Below are 20343 nucleotides of genomic sequence, written 5' to 3'. Positions count from 1 at the left end.
TGTCTCGCAAACGAATTTTCTAACGGCTGGGGTCCTTTTTGAGTGGAATGGCGCACTGTTGGCCTGATAACATTCTGATCATTATTTCGAGCCAGCTAGAGAGCGCAACGTCTCCCTGCATGCTTGCGTAGGACTAGCTGAATGTAAGGCTTCCAGCTGTTGTTCCTGATGCATGTGTATGAGCCCACAGCTAAAATCGGGTATAATGAAATACCTATAATTTTTAGCAGACTTAGGTCACGATTCATTCGTGACTCATATATTTTGCTACCCAACTAAAACAGGTAGTATCAGTCGTTAATGATTTATTCTCCTAATCTATTATATTAGATATACCTATATGTTAGATATAAATATGCTACAAATAACTTGAGCTTGAAAACCTCTTAGTTAGAGCTCTGTAGGGATATCCTAATTAGCCTTTTTCCAGTTGAACCAACTTACTTTATAACCGAATTGCCCAGTTATTGAGACATTATGTTCTCTGGTTATCGAAACGTGAAACGTAAATTTCAGGCTATAACTACAGCAAGTATAAACCAGGAGCTATAGAGATTCAATGTGATTGAGTTGACTGAGTAGAAATGATCTTAATACGTAGATCAAGTATTGCTAGCTTGTGGTCGAAAAGTATCTTTTTTGAATTTTTTAATTTGCTATTTTGATTCGGCCTTCAGGTTCTGGCGAATATAGGTACTGGCGACCTACCCGTTACGAAGAGGCAATCCAACCAGGCCCATGATACCTTGTTGCAGCAGAGCCCGTTCAGTGGTCCGACCTGACGACATCTGGCTGTGATAGTCTTCGATAAAGTGCGCCTGCAGCGGCCTTGACTGATAACCTATCTTTCCATTACTTACTGCAGCCGAAGAAAAGAAACGGTACGCAAAAACCAGATTATACGAAGTAGGAGTTACATTACGTGATCATTTAGTAGTAATTTAATAGGCCATTTCTCCTTTGCTGTTTGATAACTGCTTATCGGCAAGACTCGTTAATAGATTGGAATAAGTTAAATAAATGGAACGAATACATATAGCTAGTGAATATCATGTACATGCAGTGATTGGCCATATTTGTCTTTTCGCGTTCGTACACATAAAAGATGCAACATACATTCAAAGCAGATACATAGATCTAAAATGTAATTAGTTTCACAACTATGTCTACGAGAAAAATGAATATAAATTTCCTACCATGTAATACTACATAATATATATAAATACACTTATAAACAATTCTCATTAACTGAATAATAGGCTGATATAAGCTAACTTGTAGGGACACAGTTAATGTTATGACAATACGTTACTAAGAAGTTTAGCAAACACCTACAGTTTAGCAAAGTTCAATAGATAATTATGATCTAAGCGTGATACGACTGTTACAGTTACCTATTTGCGGAACCCTACGAACGAAAGTAGATCTGGCTTCCATTTAAAATGAATATAGGTACATAGAAGAACAGCCGTATAATGTAAAATGGACTGTCAGAAGAAAGCCACCATTTTTATCAGCGCTAGATGATAATTTTGCTGCATTATTTTGACATTATCCTAGTGCCACATGTTTCTAATGTTTGAAGGAGCGCGTAAATGGTTTCTACTATAGAGGTTCTTCCAAACTCGCAAGGGTTTTAGAGCACAATTAGCCCGCAGCGCTTCTAAGTGCTAACGTCAAATGAGACGGCAGCTTAAATAACACTTCCTTAGACCTTTCAGACCCTCGTATCATGCGTAGCACAGTGATATTTCAACAAATACTTCATTTGGTAGGAGAATAGCATAATTAAATCAGCGCGCTTGGCAAGGGAATTTTTTAGTTTGGGTAGCAACGAACGTAGAACTTTGAAGGTCTCTTTGGATCAGAGAGTCTTTCTTCTCTGTGCCCACCGACATTCCGAACTCAAAGAAGGCTATTTCTGCAGACCCGGGCATATAGCTCTTTGGTGGCGGGCGAGAACAGAGAGTTGTTGACGCTCTGTTGACGCTAATTCTAGACTGAGCTGTGCGTAAAAATTGGGGTCGTCATTTCGAACCCCAAGACAAACTTTGAGATAGTGTAGTACGACTTTAAAGGGGGCAATCCGTTCGTCACATTTAAGTAAATTTATTAGTTTCTAGCCATTGTTATTTTCACAGCGTTCTTCAGTTTGAAAAATGGTAATAGTCAATAATAATAATTACTACTATTATTACCACTACAGTGATATCGTATAGATTTTGTACGGGCATCGTCGCATACGCTACTAGCACATCCATAGGTGCATTTCACTATGCTATAAAAACCATAGAGACGGTCCCTGCTAACAGAGAAATAATCGATCTTCGAATGCAATGCAATAAGAGTCGGCGATGAAATATTCATATGCCACCCCATCACCATTATAATTGTATTCCAGTACTCTATGGCATTGTCTTCATCACAAACTCCGCCATCACCTTCAAAATGTGCTATGTTGACTATGCCTAAATAGAGACGAGTGTTTTTTTTATTTTTATAGCGAATAACACGTCAACTTTCAAGCTTCACGACAGGAAACATCTCTGGTGTCCTCAGTGAACTTTACCTCAGTTTGGCGTAAATAATATGATAAATAACATTTTGCATTCACACTGATCTGCAGCTTTGTTTGTTAAAAATTATACAGGATTGGCTTTAGGAGGGCCAACACTTCAGATGTGTGTGTATGCTTGATTTGTATACCATTATACATGTTTGTGGGGGGCGTGTATTTGTAGATTAGATGATATATCAGTGCTGCCTTTAGTCGATGTTTTTGTAAATAGTGTTGCTGAGGCGTCATATTCAGATTATAAAGGAACGAGAAACGTGCTTGCAGCCGGTGCCGCTGCATATTCTCCCTTTCCTCATCGTGAAAACCCAGGTTTAAATGTTTATCTCTATTGATCTTACATATTACCCGAATGTACTGAATAGTGAATCTCTTCATCAAGAGCCGACAGCCACATTTCTGTTCCTAAATACATTGTGTGTCGGTAGCGCCTTTGACATCATCATACAGATGCTCATTTAAATACGTGTACGGCCATGTTGTAGCCTGCTGCACGATGTCATCGACTTAACACTTTTTCTTTGAGGCGGCGCTTTTCCACAACGGGAACCTCTTATCGCCAATGCTCTCGCTAAACACCTGTTATGCGCAACGTGATGGAGGCTCTTTCAAACGTTGTGCAGATATGCCAACAGTCAACCGCATGATAGTATTATGAGGACCGAGAAAGGCACCGAAACTCTGCATGCAACGCGGATTTTTTTGTAGTTGAATCCAAAAAATAGCCTTAACTTTAGTTTAAATCTTGAGAAATTTAGATTTTTGGACCTTTTCCGTTGCTGGCAAAAGTAGCGATGCTTTGTGTACCAGATGCGAAAACAACAATCCGTAAAGGACTAACTTCTACTTTTTAGGGATTATCCAATTAACAAGGGGTGCTAAATAAAGTAAATTATATTTGTGATCAAATTGCCCCCGCAGATCGCGTGTGAAATTTTTTTAAACTGAGAGATACAAAATACGATCCAGATAAACATTTGAAGTTAAACGAACGTCCGCATGTTTTTCTTAAGCACTAGCCATGCTTATCGTGCAAAAAATGCTTATGCACCCAAATGTACTGTTCGCTGTAGGTTCACCGAAAACCATTATATTTACCCGAATTCTATTGTCTCTGCGCTTGGAATATTTTAAAGAAATACGCGCTAAAAATGCGGCTTACGCAGCAAACGATCTTGGCTTCTCTCTACCGTGCGTCTTACTCTGTCAAATCGTCAATCAGGATCGGCGTCAAAAATTAGATGATGGTGCTATCTGCTTTTACTCGTTCAGGTTACTTAGCATTAATGGATCCTACACTTGTTTGACGTTAGAACAATAACAAACTAACAAACATAAGGTTAAACAAACAACGTAGCCAATCCCAGGAATAAGGATCGAAGCGACTTGACTATGTAAACTGAATCACTTGCAAACCTACGTACCAGTAAGCTATAACACTGCGCGTTCTATCCGTAATGTATATGTCTTCTAGGCATATACATTACGGACATATACAATATATATATATATACCTTACTTAAATGGTGCGCTCGCTAACAAAATGAACTAAAACGAATCAGCGATACAACGGATCGAGATTACATTGAGATCGAGTCCTGCTCAGAAGGCCAATTCGTGCAAGACATGTTGTTTCTAAGCGGCCGGTATCACTGTGCATACAAAGCTGCGTAGAAGCATGCGCCAATGGAATTGTGCAGGAGGCATTCGGCCTATTTGTTCCGATCTCAGACTCGCCTCATCTCAATTTTAAAGGTAGTTAACGCTCACAAAACAGATCTGATCAACTCTACAGAATAGCAATAGCGCGAAGTTTGCAGGCGCAGCCTTCTTTAAACGATCCTTCTTCTGTTGCCACTTGTTATGTTCGCTGCATGCCGTACACTGTTAAATCTACTTGTATTTGGCGCAAATGCCCACCCCTCTGGCTGCTTATGTTTATGCCCACAGATTACCCCTATAGGTGCCCAATCCCATCGAAAGTACACCATCGCTCAGTATTGCCGGTAGACAAGCAGACAAATATATCTGGTGGTAGAAAAATGAAATAAGTAAAAAATTAACGGATCCGTCTTACGTGTATTGTACGACGGTTGTGGAACATCGTCGCTACGTTGAACCTAGAAGAACGAATTAGCATGGTAGCCAAGGAAAGAGACTTTTAGCATGGGATATTTTGAGGATGTAAGCTGGAAAGTCGGAATAGCTGAAACGTAACGCTTGCTCTTTGCGAGCCTTAGGGGCCCGGCAAGCATTTAGACCCCATCGTAGCAGTGGCTTGTCCCTTGTACTGATTCACGCTAGAGCTCAAAGAAAGGCTTTGTTACTGGCCTAGTGGGGCAAAGAAAAACTAAAGAGAATACTCCAGCCTGCATTTGAGGTGAAATAGTAGCAAACGAGGGCATTACCTTTTCCGCGCGACAGACGATCTTGTGTGTCTGCTGCTTGCAACCTATTAGCGGTACAATGACTGTAAACAACTCGTCGGGCTAGAAGCGTGAATACAAATGTCTTGGTTTTTGCTAAGCTTTGGGTAGCATGTTTTATAACTGAAATTGCGTAGCTTACATTCCTCATTGTTGAGTTTTTACAAAAGAGCTACTCTTTGCCTTTAAGGGTTCTAGCAAAATTTGCTTCGCTTCCACGTTTGCCCAATTATGTCAAGTCTGAAGTGGTAAAACAGCAGAGAGTCCAAATGGGATACACCAAATATGTGACAGTTCTATGGAGCAATCAGGGTGGAGCTGGGTATTAAAGCGATAAGCCAGTGAGGCAGCGTGAAATAAATTAGAAACAAATATTATTTAAAAGTTAATTCGAAAAAATCGGGTACGATCGTACAGACTTGTTGGCTACACGGACTTGTTCTGAAAGCTAATGCGGTTTTGATCGCAGTTTATATTGAAAGAAGCGACACGTTGCTTTACGTAAGTAGGTGCATATATATATAGAACATGTTTGTATTAGGTTTGTCATATATCGGAGAAGGAAAGCTAGAAACCAGTCCATCAATATTACGAGTTCACTTCACTAACAGACGCAAGGTACACAACACACCGTATAAACGTACGCGTCTGGCGGTAACGCCTTCCTACCGAAGTAGGCCATTTCGATTCAACTTCAGATTATCATCAATTAATAAGTAACAAAGGTGTCAATGAGGAAAAAGTTAATCTAAAACTAATGAACGAAGATTCCTTCTAACTTTACTAACCTTTTGAATTTTCCTACTTGTCGTCTTGCAAACTACGTCATGGGTTTTGTAGCGATCCTAAAACTGCAATCGTATTTGATCGTTACTAATTATATATATTACAGGAATAGCATTAAGTGAATTACTGAAGATAGAAATACGGCTCCAATGCGAACAATCTTTCCGACAATGCGGGGCATCTAAATACGTTTAGTATCTATGTGCATTTATTATGTTCGATGGCTTGATTGCTAACCCGATAAGGCTAGTCCGGTGAACCGACGTAGGCCGTATCTGGGCCTTCTCCGCCAGCTGGGACAATTTTTGCCGAATTTTTATATGCTAATTCAACGTGTGATATCGATAAGCGTTCATGGCTGAATAGAATTCTAGCAAAGCGAAACTACCGAAGTATTCGACTTAAACCGTCCCGTACCCATGACTTTTTAAAAATAACATCCGACTTCTCAGTAGCCAATACGAAACGGAGATACTTAGGAGACGAAATCAATAAATTATGGTAACAAGCGATGCTATACAAAACATTCACGTAGCTGTTTAAAATTTCGGTTCGCCAAAAGGAATGCTGACCACTGCTCAGAGGGTCCGAGTCTAGAATCATATGATTCGTTCACCGTTTAACTTATAAGTAAATTATAACTATACGTCACAAAAATGAAGTGATGAATCAGTTTCACCGTTTAACAAACTATATGAATATAAATGCCGACTCACAGCGGAAGATCGGCCCATAGTCGTGCGCGTTTATGGCCGTCTTGGAAAATCAACGGCTGACTACAAAGAGCTGTACCCCGAGCTTCTACTTTATTACAATGGAAATCATCTAATGTCCTGTCTCCTGGATTCGATTTGTTGCATCCATACGAAAAGTTAGTGGCAGGTTTTGCCGAACGCGTGTAATGATATCTGGTTAGCGAGATTCTTAAGGTAGCGCAAAGTGGGATCCTTGAGGAACGCTATTATCAGATAGTCGGCGTGATCAATATACAAATCTGTATTTAAATTACTGCACGCTAAAGGTATTCTTACATATCGATCAAAATGGAGCAGTTTCTGATGAGACAAGAGTCAGCGCGGACCGGACGGCCAGAGATTTTAGGTACACTATCTCTGTATAGAACGTTTCTACTTGAAGTGACACTTTATATAGCAACTAGAAGGCTGCCGGCCTCGTTCTAACTTGATACGTATTTGACCTGCCACACATCGCGTCTGTTGCGGGTAACATTGACCGCCGTCCATGGTCACGAACTGGGTAGTCAAACTCTGGACGACGTCTAAAGCACGTCGGAACAAATAAGACCCACCAAAATGCACCCGCGGCAAAAAGGTTGCGACAGTATCGACGAGCCCAAACGAACCTAGTCTGAATAAGCATCGTACAATACGTTCGGTACAATGTTAACAAACATAATACACAGTCGACGCAACTACCGAGAAAACTTCTATTGAGGATTATAGAAATTACACGGCGAATATTGGAAATAGAAAAGGAGCGAAAATAGAATGAAAGAAGTCATCATGCATTTTTGCATACGATTCACCCTAATGCGCCCAGTAGGCGTGATCATGCCTAATAGCGATGTCGAACGTAAAGCTAAAAGGATGTTGATAGATTAACGTTCAAGAAACAGCGCGCCAAAATTCAAAAACAAATAAATCGATAACAGCGCGCCAAAATTCAAAAACAAATAAATCGATATCTTCCACAACACTCCTTGTTGCACAGCGCGCATAGTGTCAGATTGACTGAGCTCTTTGAACGTTCTCGGATGCCTTTCTCCAGAGATGAACCTAGGCACAGTAGTAACCCGTTCGCCGTTGTTACCACTTTCGAGGGATGGCGCGAGCCTGTTTGTTCAGCCTACTTCACTCGCAATCGTTGCCATCACCTCAAACTAGTTCACTTTTGTTTGTAGGAATCAACCTTTCTCTCCCTTTCGTTTGCTCTCACGTAAATAACTTTCTCGTTCGCCGCCTGCGCTCTGCGAACTATACTGGCTAAAGAAATAGTGCATCCAGATAGCATAGAGTGCGACATTCTTATTATGACTGCTATTATGGACGACGCTGGGAGTGAACTCTGCCGGCATCGTATACAGACGCCGTAGTAATGACGTCTGCTAAACACACATAGAAACTGTCGCCTGTTTTTTTTTGTTTAGCCATTAGCTATGTTATCCTATCTAAACAAGTCCTGAAAATTAGCTGTTTTCAAGTGACTTCAGTTAAGGACTTGCCTCTATAAGGTGGCTAACCAGCGCTGGACCCTGAGGCCTTTCTATGAAACTGTTACTACTATCATACTAATGGCAGCTGGCTTCGGCACTCAACGAACAACGCACATCAGAGAAGTTATGGGCTTTGTTTCAGAGCAGCTGTAATATAAGGATACGAAAGTTATAGGGCAAAGGCGTATAAGCTGTACAGCGGTCAGCAACCTAACTAGGCTAAACGTGGTTCGTGAACTGCTTATAGTGTATAGATAACTAGCTTAGTTGGTAATGAGAATCCTCTGCTTCCGTTGCTATTAATACAAAATCGGCTCAGTTTGGCGTGTCAGTCGAGAGCTGTCTGGTTATACCAACTTCGCTGAAGTCCTTTAGGTTTCCATCAACAATGACAAAGTCGGACGGAGCGCCGCGACTTCAATCGATGACCGGTATTATTTACTCGGCAGGCTATGGTCAAGACTTCTCATTCAAATGCTGCTACACCTCTGTTAGCCGGATTAATGTTCCGTGTGCTGGGCTTCTCTGCTTCTACCGCCAGAAGTAACAGGGTCGATGCCAATAATATTAACCATTACTTTCACGCACATACCCAATTGATTCGTGACCAGGTCACGCAATTTAACTGGAAGTAACTAGTAGCCAGTAGCGAATTACACCAGCTAACCTTGTTTCAAGCGAAGTAGATGAGCCTCGAAAATGACCGAACTGGTCGTGTTCGGACCTCTGAGTGGGGCACTAGGACCAACGGCGTGACAACAAGGTCCGGCTTGTCAAGCGTATTTAGAAGTCTATAGGGTTGCAGGTCAAAAATCAACAGAGGACCAAAAATTTGCAAACCGACTGCTGCCAACTTGAAGTAGTTCAAACTGCTTGTAGGATTTTTATTTCTTCAGTGATTGATTTTATAATAACTGTACCTGCTGCCTACATGTTAGTAGCTGTCGGGTGAATATGTCGGATTGAACAGAACATAATTTTTGCAAATGGTTCAGGCCTTCACTAACAAAAATTCGGTCTGCGGGTCATCTTCCCCACTTTGGGAGAACAACTAGTGTTTAGGCCTTCCAATGCAAGATGGTAAAGCCTTTTCCCCTTGTCTCAGTGTTTGTGATCATGGAAAGCATGGCACAAAGTAAATATTAGCATTGGGTGAATTTAATACACTAAAGACCTAAACGTTGCTCACAGACAAAGCGATTAGTGAAATAACTATTTGTAAAAAATAAACATATATTTCTGATAGTAAATTATTAGATAACCTAATACAGAACATTGCTACAGTATCCCTCTAACAAGTTAACCAGTCGCTGCAACCAATATGAAAACGTTGTGTACCATCCGAAGCATGGTAGCGGTGTCTTACATTGTACTCAGAACGAAGAACTACCAATAACTTAGGTTCGAAGTAAAGACATGATTCCCATCTTGTGTTTGCAACACCGTTGAATGACGGGCAGTATCTCAAACCAATGTGGTGACTATGAAAGCTCGTTTTCTTTAAACGTATGCATGTCTCGAATTATTACCAGTTCAACACTATACCATAATAAAACAAAGAGATATGCATGCTCCTATTGTCGAGCTTTTTCGTGCCTTTTTACAGTAGGCCGAAACCTAGCAAAATGTAGGACAACCCAGAATAAGTGCTGCGGAGCTAAAAGTAAGATATAAACGAGTGATACGCGAGGTGTTACGTCGATCATGCACGTAATATTACCACTTCACTATACAGGCTCAGCTAGCCACGCCTATATCCATTAAAAACGAATTTAGGATTGGAGTAAAGCTTCCTCTAGAACGATAGAGAAATAGATTCAATCGTAGTAAAAACGGAATACGGTAAGTGAGTGAACATCGGCAATGACTAGAGAACGCAATGCGATTTACTTAGAGAAGGGGTACTAAGTCCGCATGGTTATTGGCTAATCCGGTCAGTCGAAATCTCAAGTCTAGGCTAAAAAATAAAAGTCTATTTTCTGCAATCTGTAACAATACATTGCGCCCACTTTCGTGGCTTTTATCGTAGATTGTAGCGCCAGCGAGACCTATTTTGGCCTGTCCTAGTTCTGATATTATCTGTGCAGAAGCACATTAACCATTAGCTTAACATTAGCCATGAGCGCTTTAATTATACACCAGGCGGGACTCGATCAATTTTCACGTAGTTTGTTCTTGTTAATTAACTCACATTTTCAATGTATTCGAACGGTTATTATAATACACTTTAAGATAGGTAAAAAAGCGGGGTAATTTCGAACGGTACCTCTATTCAAAAAGATGCCAGGTCAACTCATCAAGTTATCATATGCACATCTAGTATTAGTAAATAAGAAAAATCCTCTAAACGAATCTATTAGGCAACGGCGACAGACACGGACACAATTGAAGGCCCACTGACATAACACACCTTAACAGAAATTCCATCTGTGAAGTACTGTGCCTAAATTGAACATATAAAAGCAATAACTTTATGTATTTAAACACAGTTGTATGTGAAAATGCAAGCCAAAATGGGAAACAGCATTTTCTCATCGGAAAATACTACTCGTTCCTTTGGGCGGTCTTCTGGAAAGCAGTTAAAAAACTTCTGGCCACATGTAACGAAGTATTAGACTGTCATCTATTTAGTTATGGACATCATTATGCTTGTTAAAGCAATAAAACTTCGAATCGCGGGCCTATTCTGGCAACTTACCTAGTTTGAGTCTAAGTAGTTGTAGAATATATTACTTCGACGCTAGTCAAGCTCATAACTCAACCCAAGCTGGGTGAGTTTTGTCAAACAAGAGTCGACGATTTAGCAGTCCTGGTAAGCAGGCACCTTATATTATCTATAGCGTTGATTTCTGCCGTCTAAGTTGCATTGTGGGTATCGAAAATTTAAAGGGTTAGATGCCTTGTATTCGTAGTCACCAATGATGACCATGCATAAGGGAATACCGGCAAGCTGTAAATTATTGTTTAAGATAAACGATATCTGAGTGTCGTGGCACCTTGCATCGCGAATTCGATTATCAGGAAGGTCATTCACGGTGACAATCGGGGTTGAGCTGATGACTCTACGAACGACTTCGACGAACAATAGCAAATCTTAATGGATCTCCTTGAAGATAAGAATTTAGTGCTTCATTTCCATGACACTGGGACTTAAAAGATAATCATGAAGTATAACATTAATGAACTACCAGAATATTTAACCAAGGCGGCGCACGTCAAGTTTATAAAGATTTGGAAAGCTAGAAGCTTAACTGAAAACACCCTTCGTTATTTTGCAAGTTCTAGACGCCCAAAATCTACGAACAATGGTATCTAAATAGGTCCTGCGTAAATGTGTCCTGGTGATAATGATACTTACTAGAAACAACGATTTACTAGAGGATAAGAAGAAATTTCCCGTTTTCCCATATATTTCTCTGACAACCTGGGTCTTAGATAAACTAGTTCTACAGTGAAAAGCTTACGGAATTACCGGGATTCCCCGTTTGTTGGCCTAGCCAGTGTTACCATAAGTATCCTTCTTTATTCCATCGAGAATTCCTTCGGGCGATAATTAAAATAGAATGGCGTTCTGATAACTTTAACTTAGCGTGGTTAGCGAGTTGACAGTTTGAGACCCAGTAGATGGTTCTGCAAGAATTCCATACACGAAAATGGCCATTGTAGGTAATAACTAAGTATAAATATTTTGCCCCCTTCGTCTTCTCGTAAATAGACGTTCTATTCGTATGTATTTGCATTCGTAACGTCCAGAAACTTCTCAAATATTTTGATAAGCGATCTCTCAGTTCTTGCACGCAGTCCTGCTGTAAACTGCTAACTAACAGACGCGTCACCTTCACAAACGTTGAAGCTGCTTTTCTTAAAACAGTCGACATTGAAACAAAGCAGTTCTGTATCTTGGATTCGTAAAATTGCTCTCTGTCTCCGAAGCGCGCAGTTACTAAATCAGATCAGACTCTCTGGCTATAATGCTTGGATACATAATATGATATTACTTTCTATTTTGAGTTCAATCGGGAGAAACATCTATTTGTATATGTATATGTCCGATATGTTTATGCAGCCTATACATATTTCGAATTTTATCTTCATTATGAAGTACAGATCCTGAATCCTGAGAGACATGATATTCTCAAGCAGTCAGCGCGAACATGTCATTGTTACAAGTACTGAATGATTTCAAATCGATCCAACTGCTTCCAGATCAAAAAGTTACCAGAATAGCATGCTCGTTGATGTATGTAGAAAGAACTGCCACGCATTGTTTTTCCTATTACGTCACAGGACCTGAAGACGCGGTAGAGTCTGTGTACAAACACGAAAAAGAGAATCCCATCACGGACACGCTTGTAATGTCGGAGACTACCCAATAAACGTTTTGGCGATCGCACTGTAGTAGTAACCCAGACATTTTGTATAATGAATTCTTTTACAATACAAAAATGGGTTCTTCACATACATAAAATTGCACAACCTCTTTTCCTATCCTGTGTTGCGCTATGGTCTGATTTAGGTCTACAGTACCTCTTCAATCATATAAATAACCTTATCCGTCTATTCGTGGCTAACATCACGTCATCCAATGCTTCTGAAGATTTATTTTTTACAAATCCATGGTTGAAGTGGCAAGTGGTTTGAATTTAGGAAGGTTCTGCAAGGTGTCAAAGTGCTCTTTTTCGTCGTTCAAGCAAATGCGACTAATATGGTAATGGCGGTCTAAATCTATCGAGCTCTGGATTTTAGCGGGCTTCAGTAGTATTGTGCAGAAACTGTGTTTCCGCAGAAAGACAAAGTGATAGAAAGCTGCGCTCTGCCATGCAGAATTATACTCTGCATAAGATTAAGCTGAGTGCGAACAAACGGTACGACTAGCGCCGGCAATTGATACGATTCGTTAGACACGTCTGAATAGCAAACTCAGTAGGACATTGATTAGGCCTACCTACAAACCCGGATAGCTCCTCTCACCTGACGAAACGGACATACTGCCCCCGTAGTCCTTCTCGGAGGCAGTAGCCAACGATGGATGACTCGCTTTAATCATGAGATCATTGAGCTTTGCTGAAATTCAGATTGACAATAAATAGGAAAAAAGAAATCAAATTATTTGCGTATTGTTACACTGGGAACGGTAAAATCCAAGTAAAAATCATCGAACCGCACAATGTTATTCTTCCATGATGCGGCGAAGTAAATTTAGCTTGACCGATATTTGGATGACCCAAGCATGATCCCGAAAACTTTCTATTAAAACATTATTTCTTCATTATTCTTATTATTATTATTATTATTAGATGTATTAGATACAATTATTTCATCATACTTTTAGATGCTGTGCTAATTATGAATTGTATATTGATTTCCGTTGCTTAAATTTATTTTCCGGCGTTTTAACAAAAAACGTGTAATAGGTAAGGTATAAGTTTCGGCAACATTTATGATGTTATCCCACAAAGTACTTTTCCAGTCTTGGTAGTTGACTTTAAGGAGTTTTTGAAGATTTTTATCGATTAACGCTGAAGGCAATATGTGTTATTAGCTTGTTAAGAAGACAGGCTTTTTCTCCTATTGGTCTTTTGTAAGTCGCTTGGGCCCACGAGAAAAACACTGGATCTGTTGTGTGTTATCGTATCAAGAGCAAGCTTTATGTATTCGCAAAAGAAAGCGATTGATATAAATAAATGTGTGCAACTAAAAAATCGGATTTAGCTGTGTATGAAATAACTGTCCCTCAAATGTACCTTGTCTATTTCTATAGACGCAATGTAAAAGGCAAATTATGAAAAAAATGGCACAAGTTACGCTAATTCCAATAGCAGCCTTTGTTCCGCTGGGAACCTCAGCCGGACGCTCTCGCACTGCTGCATTTTGATCATTTGCAGCCTGACGCCTAACACATGAGACAACAAAGACAAATAGTTAATTGACCTGATTAGTAAAGAGTGTATGGGTTTATTTGAAATAAAGTTCGGACGTACCTTTTACACTAACATAGCTAATTAAGTACTTGTTTGATAAGAGCATAAGGTCCAATACGTCATCCCCAAGAAAAGAAAGAACAACACTTATTTAGCCTGATATAGCGTCGGGTTATTGTTTTCCACGTGTAAATTGAACGAAACTACTTAGAAAAGATTTCCCTCATTCAATTGTCATTCACAGACTTTCTATTCCGTAATGTGATCAGATAGTACTTAAAGAACTTACCGCACCCGGTTGTGATATCGGGTTGAATATAGATCCGTTTTCCTTGGACGCCAATAAGATTTGTAGACCTCGCTACGTTCCAGCTCGATCCGAAAGCCCCAGATTCGTGCGGGCCATAAGGTTTGGTGTTCAGAAGGACGGGGTAGGATGGAAGGCCTCGGACGAGTGCGAAAAACCGTAGATAAGGTTGCAGAAGCGAGCAGTTCAAGGGGCATCGATAATTTGCCATTGCAATACACCAGGCATTCTACGCGACTGTGATTCGTATCTATAACACAGTCGTCCAGCGTATACGTGACACATTAAATAAGGAAAAACGGTCTAAAAAAATTTTAAAAATAGATTGGGTGGAAACTATCGTAGTAGGTGCTATAGAAGCGATTGCTTGTAGACCACTTGTATAATTTGATTGCATTACCTATAAAAGTCAAGAAGGCATTAATATCTATCTTTGTATATTACGTTCAGATTAGGCATATGCGTTTTAAGTGGAAATATTACGACTGTGCTCGCGTGCCTGGACTTTAGAATGTTTTGATAACATGCCGTTCATTGTGGGGTATTATCTAAGATATAGGACAAAAAAAAAGGGGATTGTAGGTGACTGGCTGTAAAATAACTAAACGATTAGTTGATAATGATAGTTGTCGCTTGTCTCCCGTTGTGGCCCGCGCACAAATAGCAAGCGATATCCACGTGAGCAAGTCTTCAAAAAAAAACTAGATCAATTCAAGGGCTGCGACTTTCTTGTGGTTTGTCTAACAAAGCTACAAGGGAGCAAGGTAGCCACGTAGAAAATTGTTCCTTCTAGAGTTTGCTGCGTATCTTTCGGCCTTCTCATTATCGCTTATCGACTTTAAGCCATTGAAGCTTAACTCTGTAGGAATTATACACTTTGTAAGGTTCTGTGCTACATGTTTGAGCCTGGAAACGATACCTTCGAACCTAAAAATATTTGAACTTTTTAATTGATGGTAGAATATTATTATTCTTACGATTATTATGTAGTCGCCGTAAAGCAGCAGAACACAAGTTTACCGTTATTTTAACGCGGGCTAGTTAGGAAACATCCTCCGCAACTCGTTGGAACCTGATGCATAGTTCCGCTAGGGTAAAAATCTTTGCAGACAACGGAAATTATATTACCTGGAACTACTATTCTATGCAATGTCAAAAAATGCAAGCACCAAATAGTTGACTGCTTCTCAAGGACGGCTCGAACTTCGTTCTAGAATCGTTGTATGGTATACGATTCTCCCTAGTGAAGTCCCACACGCCGTGAATGTAACATAAACAAAAAATAAAATCACAGCGGAAGAAAAATGACCGTTTTTTTTTTGTAAGTATGAAATTTTAGCGAGGTTGCAGGGGTGTTGACCCTTAAATTGACTTTATTCGGTAGTGGTTAGCTTAGTCAACTGTGTTCCCCGCAGATGCTCGGGTTTTTTAGACAAATGCTAATGGCTTCTATTGCAGCAGGCAAATTCAACGTGTTTATTTCAACAGCTACGACACTGACTCCTCGAAAGTATTGTGAGGCTGTAGTGACAAAGCAATTGGGCAGTAAGTCATGACAGTTCTGTCAAAACTAGCTAGGTGGGTTGGCCCATGTGTGAAACGATTGATTTGACGGAACTTTCCACCTAAAGCCTTCCAGCGTCATCGATGTGTCAGGGAATAGGACTATTGCGTTTTATGCTGCACTCTCAAAGGCGACATCAATGGAGAGCAACGCACATAACAAATATCTCTCTTCAAATATCTCCTTGTTGGTTTTTATATCACTTTGTGTCGAATGTTGGACGAGGGCAATGAGTGATCAGCAGGTGATGAAGGACATCTATAGCATCGACAAAGAAAACCACTTAATAACTATCATAGCTGCAATAGGGCACGGGTGAGCTAAACTGAACAAAAGGTTAACTTGTTTGCGAACTGCTATTCAATAATCAAAAAAAAAATCATATTTCTGACCCGTAGATATGTACCCGTACCTATAACGGTACGCTACATTCAACTTACTGAGCTGGCATACCAACACGTAAACGCTGTTTCTACAGACGTGAGATATCAGCAACTAACGCATCGCTTTTGGTGATTTCGCCCACGTTTGAATTCAGTCCTATCAATATAGGATAAGTGGCTACCGGTCAAAAATCATTAGCAAATTCTTTGTAACATATTGTAGGTACAATGACGCCGCTGAGGTCCTTTGAGTCTTTCGCAAATGCCAATCATGTTTATGCAAAGCACTTCAGTTTTGCTCTTCAGTTACTATTTGCTAGAATCCTCTAGCTAGATTTAGTGCTCGGATATACGAAAGATATTCATTTTACTTCACGTAAAATGTTAGCTCTTGCTAGGTATATTCAGAAAAACAGCTTACGATGCGTTTGTGTGCAGGATATGTTGGGCAACATTTCTGAACGGCCGGAGGACGACGTCGGCGATTTGGATGGCGATAGCAAGGAAGTTGTTGAAGTGCCGCTCAAAACGCTTAGGACAGCTGTCTGCGCTAATAGCGAAGGCGGACTTAGGCGAAGACGCAACGATAGGACCACCGACTGAAGGCCGCCTGATGGTATGAATAATGCACTGCAAATTAATGGAAAGAGACCCGAATTAGACCTTGTACAAGCGAACCAAGATAAATTGGTCCCAGCATCCACTCCTTATAGTTTACTGATCAACAGACATCCACTGTCAGTAAATTAAAACAGCTGAACAACCAAGACTACACTTAGAATTTTATGAAGTCGTGCTTTTTTACTGCCGGCGCAAGGACTGATGACACAGCGATGCCTGAACTTTTCGTTTTTTTTTTTCTGCAATATTTGCAGAAAATCTCGACTGCACGCTCGGAAGTGTTGTTCCGCATTGAAAATTCTAACAATATTGTGCGGTTTAAACAAGCATCTGATAAGCCAAGAACGGTCGCAATTAAACAGAAAAAGCGGAAACAGAGTCTGCATATCTCCCTACATTTTCTGTTGATTCACGACCCGTATTTAATATACAATTAACAGTAACATTAATACAGTTGCTCTTAAACATCTTTGGTCGGATAATGTTTTAATTAAATTATAATACACCACTCACCAATTAGATGCCATATGTCAATCAGTGGCCTTCGAAAGGATATATAAAGTGATTGCCAGACATTCGTCTAATATCTGAAACATCTTTTCACCAACAAAATATTCGAATAAAATATGCCATATATATATATATATATATATATATATATATATATAGAGAGAGAGAGAGAGAGAGAGAGAGAGAAAGTCATTGCGTTTACTACTCGCTACAGAGGGTACGCATGTTAATCAACTATTTTTATGCGGTCGACGGCAATATTCTGAAGGCCACTGAGTTCGGCGACTATTGTGCCTCAGGTACAAACAATAATCCTCTTTTTTCAAAGAATGCCAATCGTCTGGCAACACCATGTTTGTTTTATGTAATAAAAAAAGAGGGTATTCCCTAATTTACGTTCGGTACTTCTAGGCTCCTCTAGACATTACATTGGATGGCTAATTTCTAGCACGAAGTAAAGTATGTCTGCGCCCGAATTCCTTCTTAGATCACCACATGTCCGCAGATTTAACAAGTAAATTCTATTATTTCTGCCTTACTATATGTTCTATTATTAATGCTATTATGGGAATCTTTGAGAATAATCTGCGCATCGCCTTAGTCGCCAGTTTGATCTATCAGTATTCGCGTTAACGCTTTCCATACCTCTACATAACTATGACCTGTTCGCCAGCTTCCTCTGCAGTGAACCCATGCATGACCTACCACTTTAGCTGCACACGTTTTTAGAGGCCGAGCCACAACGGAGTACTAATGAGTCAATACACAACTCGTATAGAAAATCTATGTAGCACATAGATAAGCAGAATGAAAGTTTTGAAGTCGTTCTTCAGCCGCGACCCAGCGCGCGAAGGCAAACTTGGCGCACCTTTCTAAAAGAATGTGGCATGTAACCATTGGCACTTCGACCATAGGCATCGCGCGAGAGATCACTCTGTTAATTTCCCATCTTAGGCAAAAAAGGGCACGTCGTACGTCCGGATTAGGCTTACGATAAAACTCGGAGCATAAACGAATGAATAAAAAAAATATAGCCACGTTGACTGGCCCTTTTTTAACCTCTGTTTCGCAGGAGAGATATTGTTTATTGCATCCGGCTAACTTGTTGCTGTTTGTGGGTCACCTGCGACGGTATGGCGGTATGACCGTAGATGACAGATTAACAGCAGAAAGAAACAACGATATCGTTACTGGGTAAGGCCGAATTGCTTGAGAGTGTCAGATCAGGTAGAAGAAGGACAGGAAGGAGATCGTCCTTATAGCATTACGTCATCATGTGGATTCCCATACCAGTAGGAAGTGTGCCTTAAACACACAACCAGTCAGAAAGGGCCTTGACCATTGTTTCTGCCGTTAATTCTTCTGTGGCCTAGTAGTCTGAGTTTGGTTCTCGTGTAGAATACAGGACTAATCGTACAATGACGACGAGATGTACGAAATAGTGTTCTTACGTGCTATTCAAGTACTTTCTACCTGCTAAGAGAATTGTAAAGCAAGTGGTCAGTTTAATATATTGTAGGACACGAGAAAAAAGGACGATTTTTCTATCATCATATGCTGGAGAAAACTGATTTTTTTTAGGAAAAAATCATACCGCATCACAAAGTGTCTGGCTATTTGTCCAGGTCAGAGTAATTATAACGTGAAAAACTTCATAAGAACGCTTAACGCTATTTGAGAATAGATTGGCAGCTTAGCAAATCCACTCTAATTATTACTTCCACAATATCGTGTATTCCTCGCGTAGCTCGTGTATTCCTTTTCTATGCTTTAAGCCATTATCCTATCTAAACAGTCGTATCGTTTGAGTAATTCCGTCAGTTTGTTTTAGTTATTTAGTGATCCTGACTTCAGATACTTTACTATCATGCTCTAGCTTCCATGTGTATTTATAGGACTTCGGATTTTAAAATCGTTTGTAATAATTAGAACCGTCGAGGCGACACGGAAATAAGTAAGTGAAAAAAATAAAGACGTATTATTTACACTTGAATATTTCTTCTGTTAGCGAATAATACTTGCCTCTTATCCAGCTCACTAGAAGAACTTTCCTTCTTTCATTCTTCCTTAGTATAACCTGATCTTTCTAAGAGGCGGTTTTTACCACAAGATTGTTTTGTCAAGGCAGGCTCATGCATACAAATCGGTTGAAACGGTTCGAGCCGCTTTTGGGCTGACTGGCGTACACACGGATGTACGCGAGCGTCTATTCGTATTAGATATGGAATAGTGTATAACAAAAATAGATAGTTTCGGCTAAACATCGATTCGTCTGGGATTCGTGACGCCTAAAAAATAAAACGAGTGATCACTCACATTCTTGTCCTTCATATTTTAACGATATAATTTTATATTTACGGCGTCTGTAAAACTGCCATGGTTATATCATGTACAAAGATCTATACTTCTGAGTCGATGACTTCTACCCGTTGTTATTTACTACGTCTCCAATACGTGCTATTGGTCAAAAAGACTGCCTTAGCTGAAGTATCGATGCTTAATAAGATAATTGCAGTAACTTTAAGTGGTCAAATGACGGTAAGTGACAGTAATCCCGTATAGGTTAGTAAGACTATCCATTATTCATTTCTTAAAATACTTTTTTTTAGATATAGATAAAAAATAGAATTTTTTAAGCATCCACTGGGGGTATTGATTGAGTAAAGTCCTGTGAAGGTCGTAAAAATTAAAACGTTTTTGATTCCTACACTATAAAATTATGTTTCGCCGTCTACCAGACCCCTCGTTGCTTCTCGCTTAATTTCTAGTGTTATGATTTTGTATTTCTAATATTATTTTATTATTTTTAGTAACATATAGCAAAACATATTCAAAAAACACCGAGGCTCGATTCGATTGTGCGAAAATGATCTCCTGCCGTTACACTGCCTCTTTTGGTATGGCACCCATGCGATACGTACACAGGAATAGCTTCTTGCCTAGGAGGCGTTTTTTCCACTTCACATTCAGTTGGAACTGAGAGCACGGCAGATCCTTTATCTTTGATGTGAGCAGTT

The 20343-nt window shown here is 39.9% G+C and overlaps 1 protein-coding gene and 1 long non-coding RNA gene across 3 annotated transcripts in view; one reads left to right on the top strand and one right to left on the bottom strand.

Annotated features, from left to right (window-relative positions):
* Window positions 1–20343, bottom strand: part of LOC111254806 (uncharacterized) — an 89208-nt gene that overhangs the window by 46363 nt on the left and 22502 nt on the right. Inside the window, exons 3-7 of one of the 2 annotated variants that reach the window (XM_022816042.2) lie at window positions 16617–16825; window positions 14231–14498; window positions 13765–13913; window positions 12992–13084; window positions 709–859 (exon numbers count right to left, since the gene is read on the bottom strand). In XM_022816042.2, the coding sequence (XP_022671777.2) occupies window positions 709–859; window positions 12992–13084; window positions 13765–13913; window positions 14231–14498; window positions 16617–16825 (870 nt within the window). Of the gene's footprint in view, window positions 1–708; window positions 860–12991; window positions 13085–13764; window positions 13914–14230; window positions 14499–16616; window positions 16826–20343 lie in introns of those variants that run through there. The other variant, XM_022816041.2, reaches the window with a different exon arrangement.
* On the top strand, window positions 392–19416 carry LOC111254807 (uncharacterized). Its single transcript, XR_002675191.2, has 4 exons — window positions 392–505; window positions 678–881; window positions 16634–16811; window positions 18399–19416. It is a non-coding gene; the product is annotated as an uncharacterized LOC111254807 (long non-coding RNA).

This window comes from Varroa destructor, unplaced genomic scaffold (assembly GCF_002443255.2).
Source record: "Varroa destructor unplaced genomic scaffold, Vdes_3.0 BEIS01000007.1, whole genome shotgun sequence".
Classification (NCBI taxonomy): Eukaryota; Metazoa; Arthropoda; class Arachnida; order Mesostigmata; family Varroidae; genus Varroa; species Varroa destructor.
The sequence above is the reverse complement of the archived record's forward strand: the minus strand, read 5'-3'. Positions and strand labels throughout refer to the sequence as shown.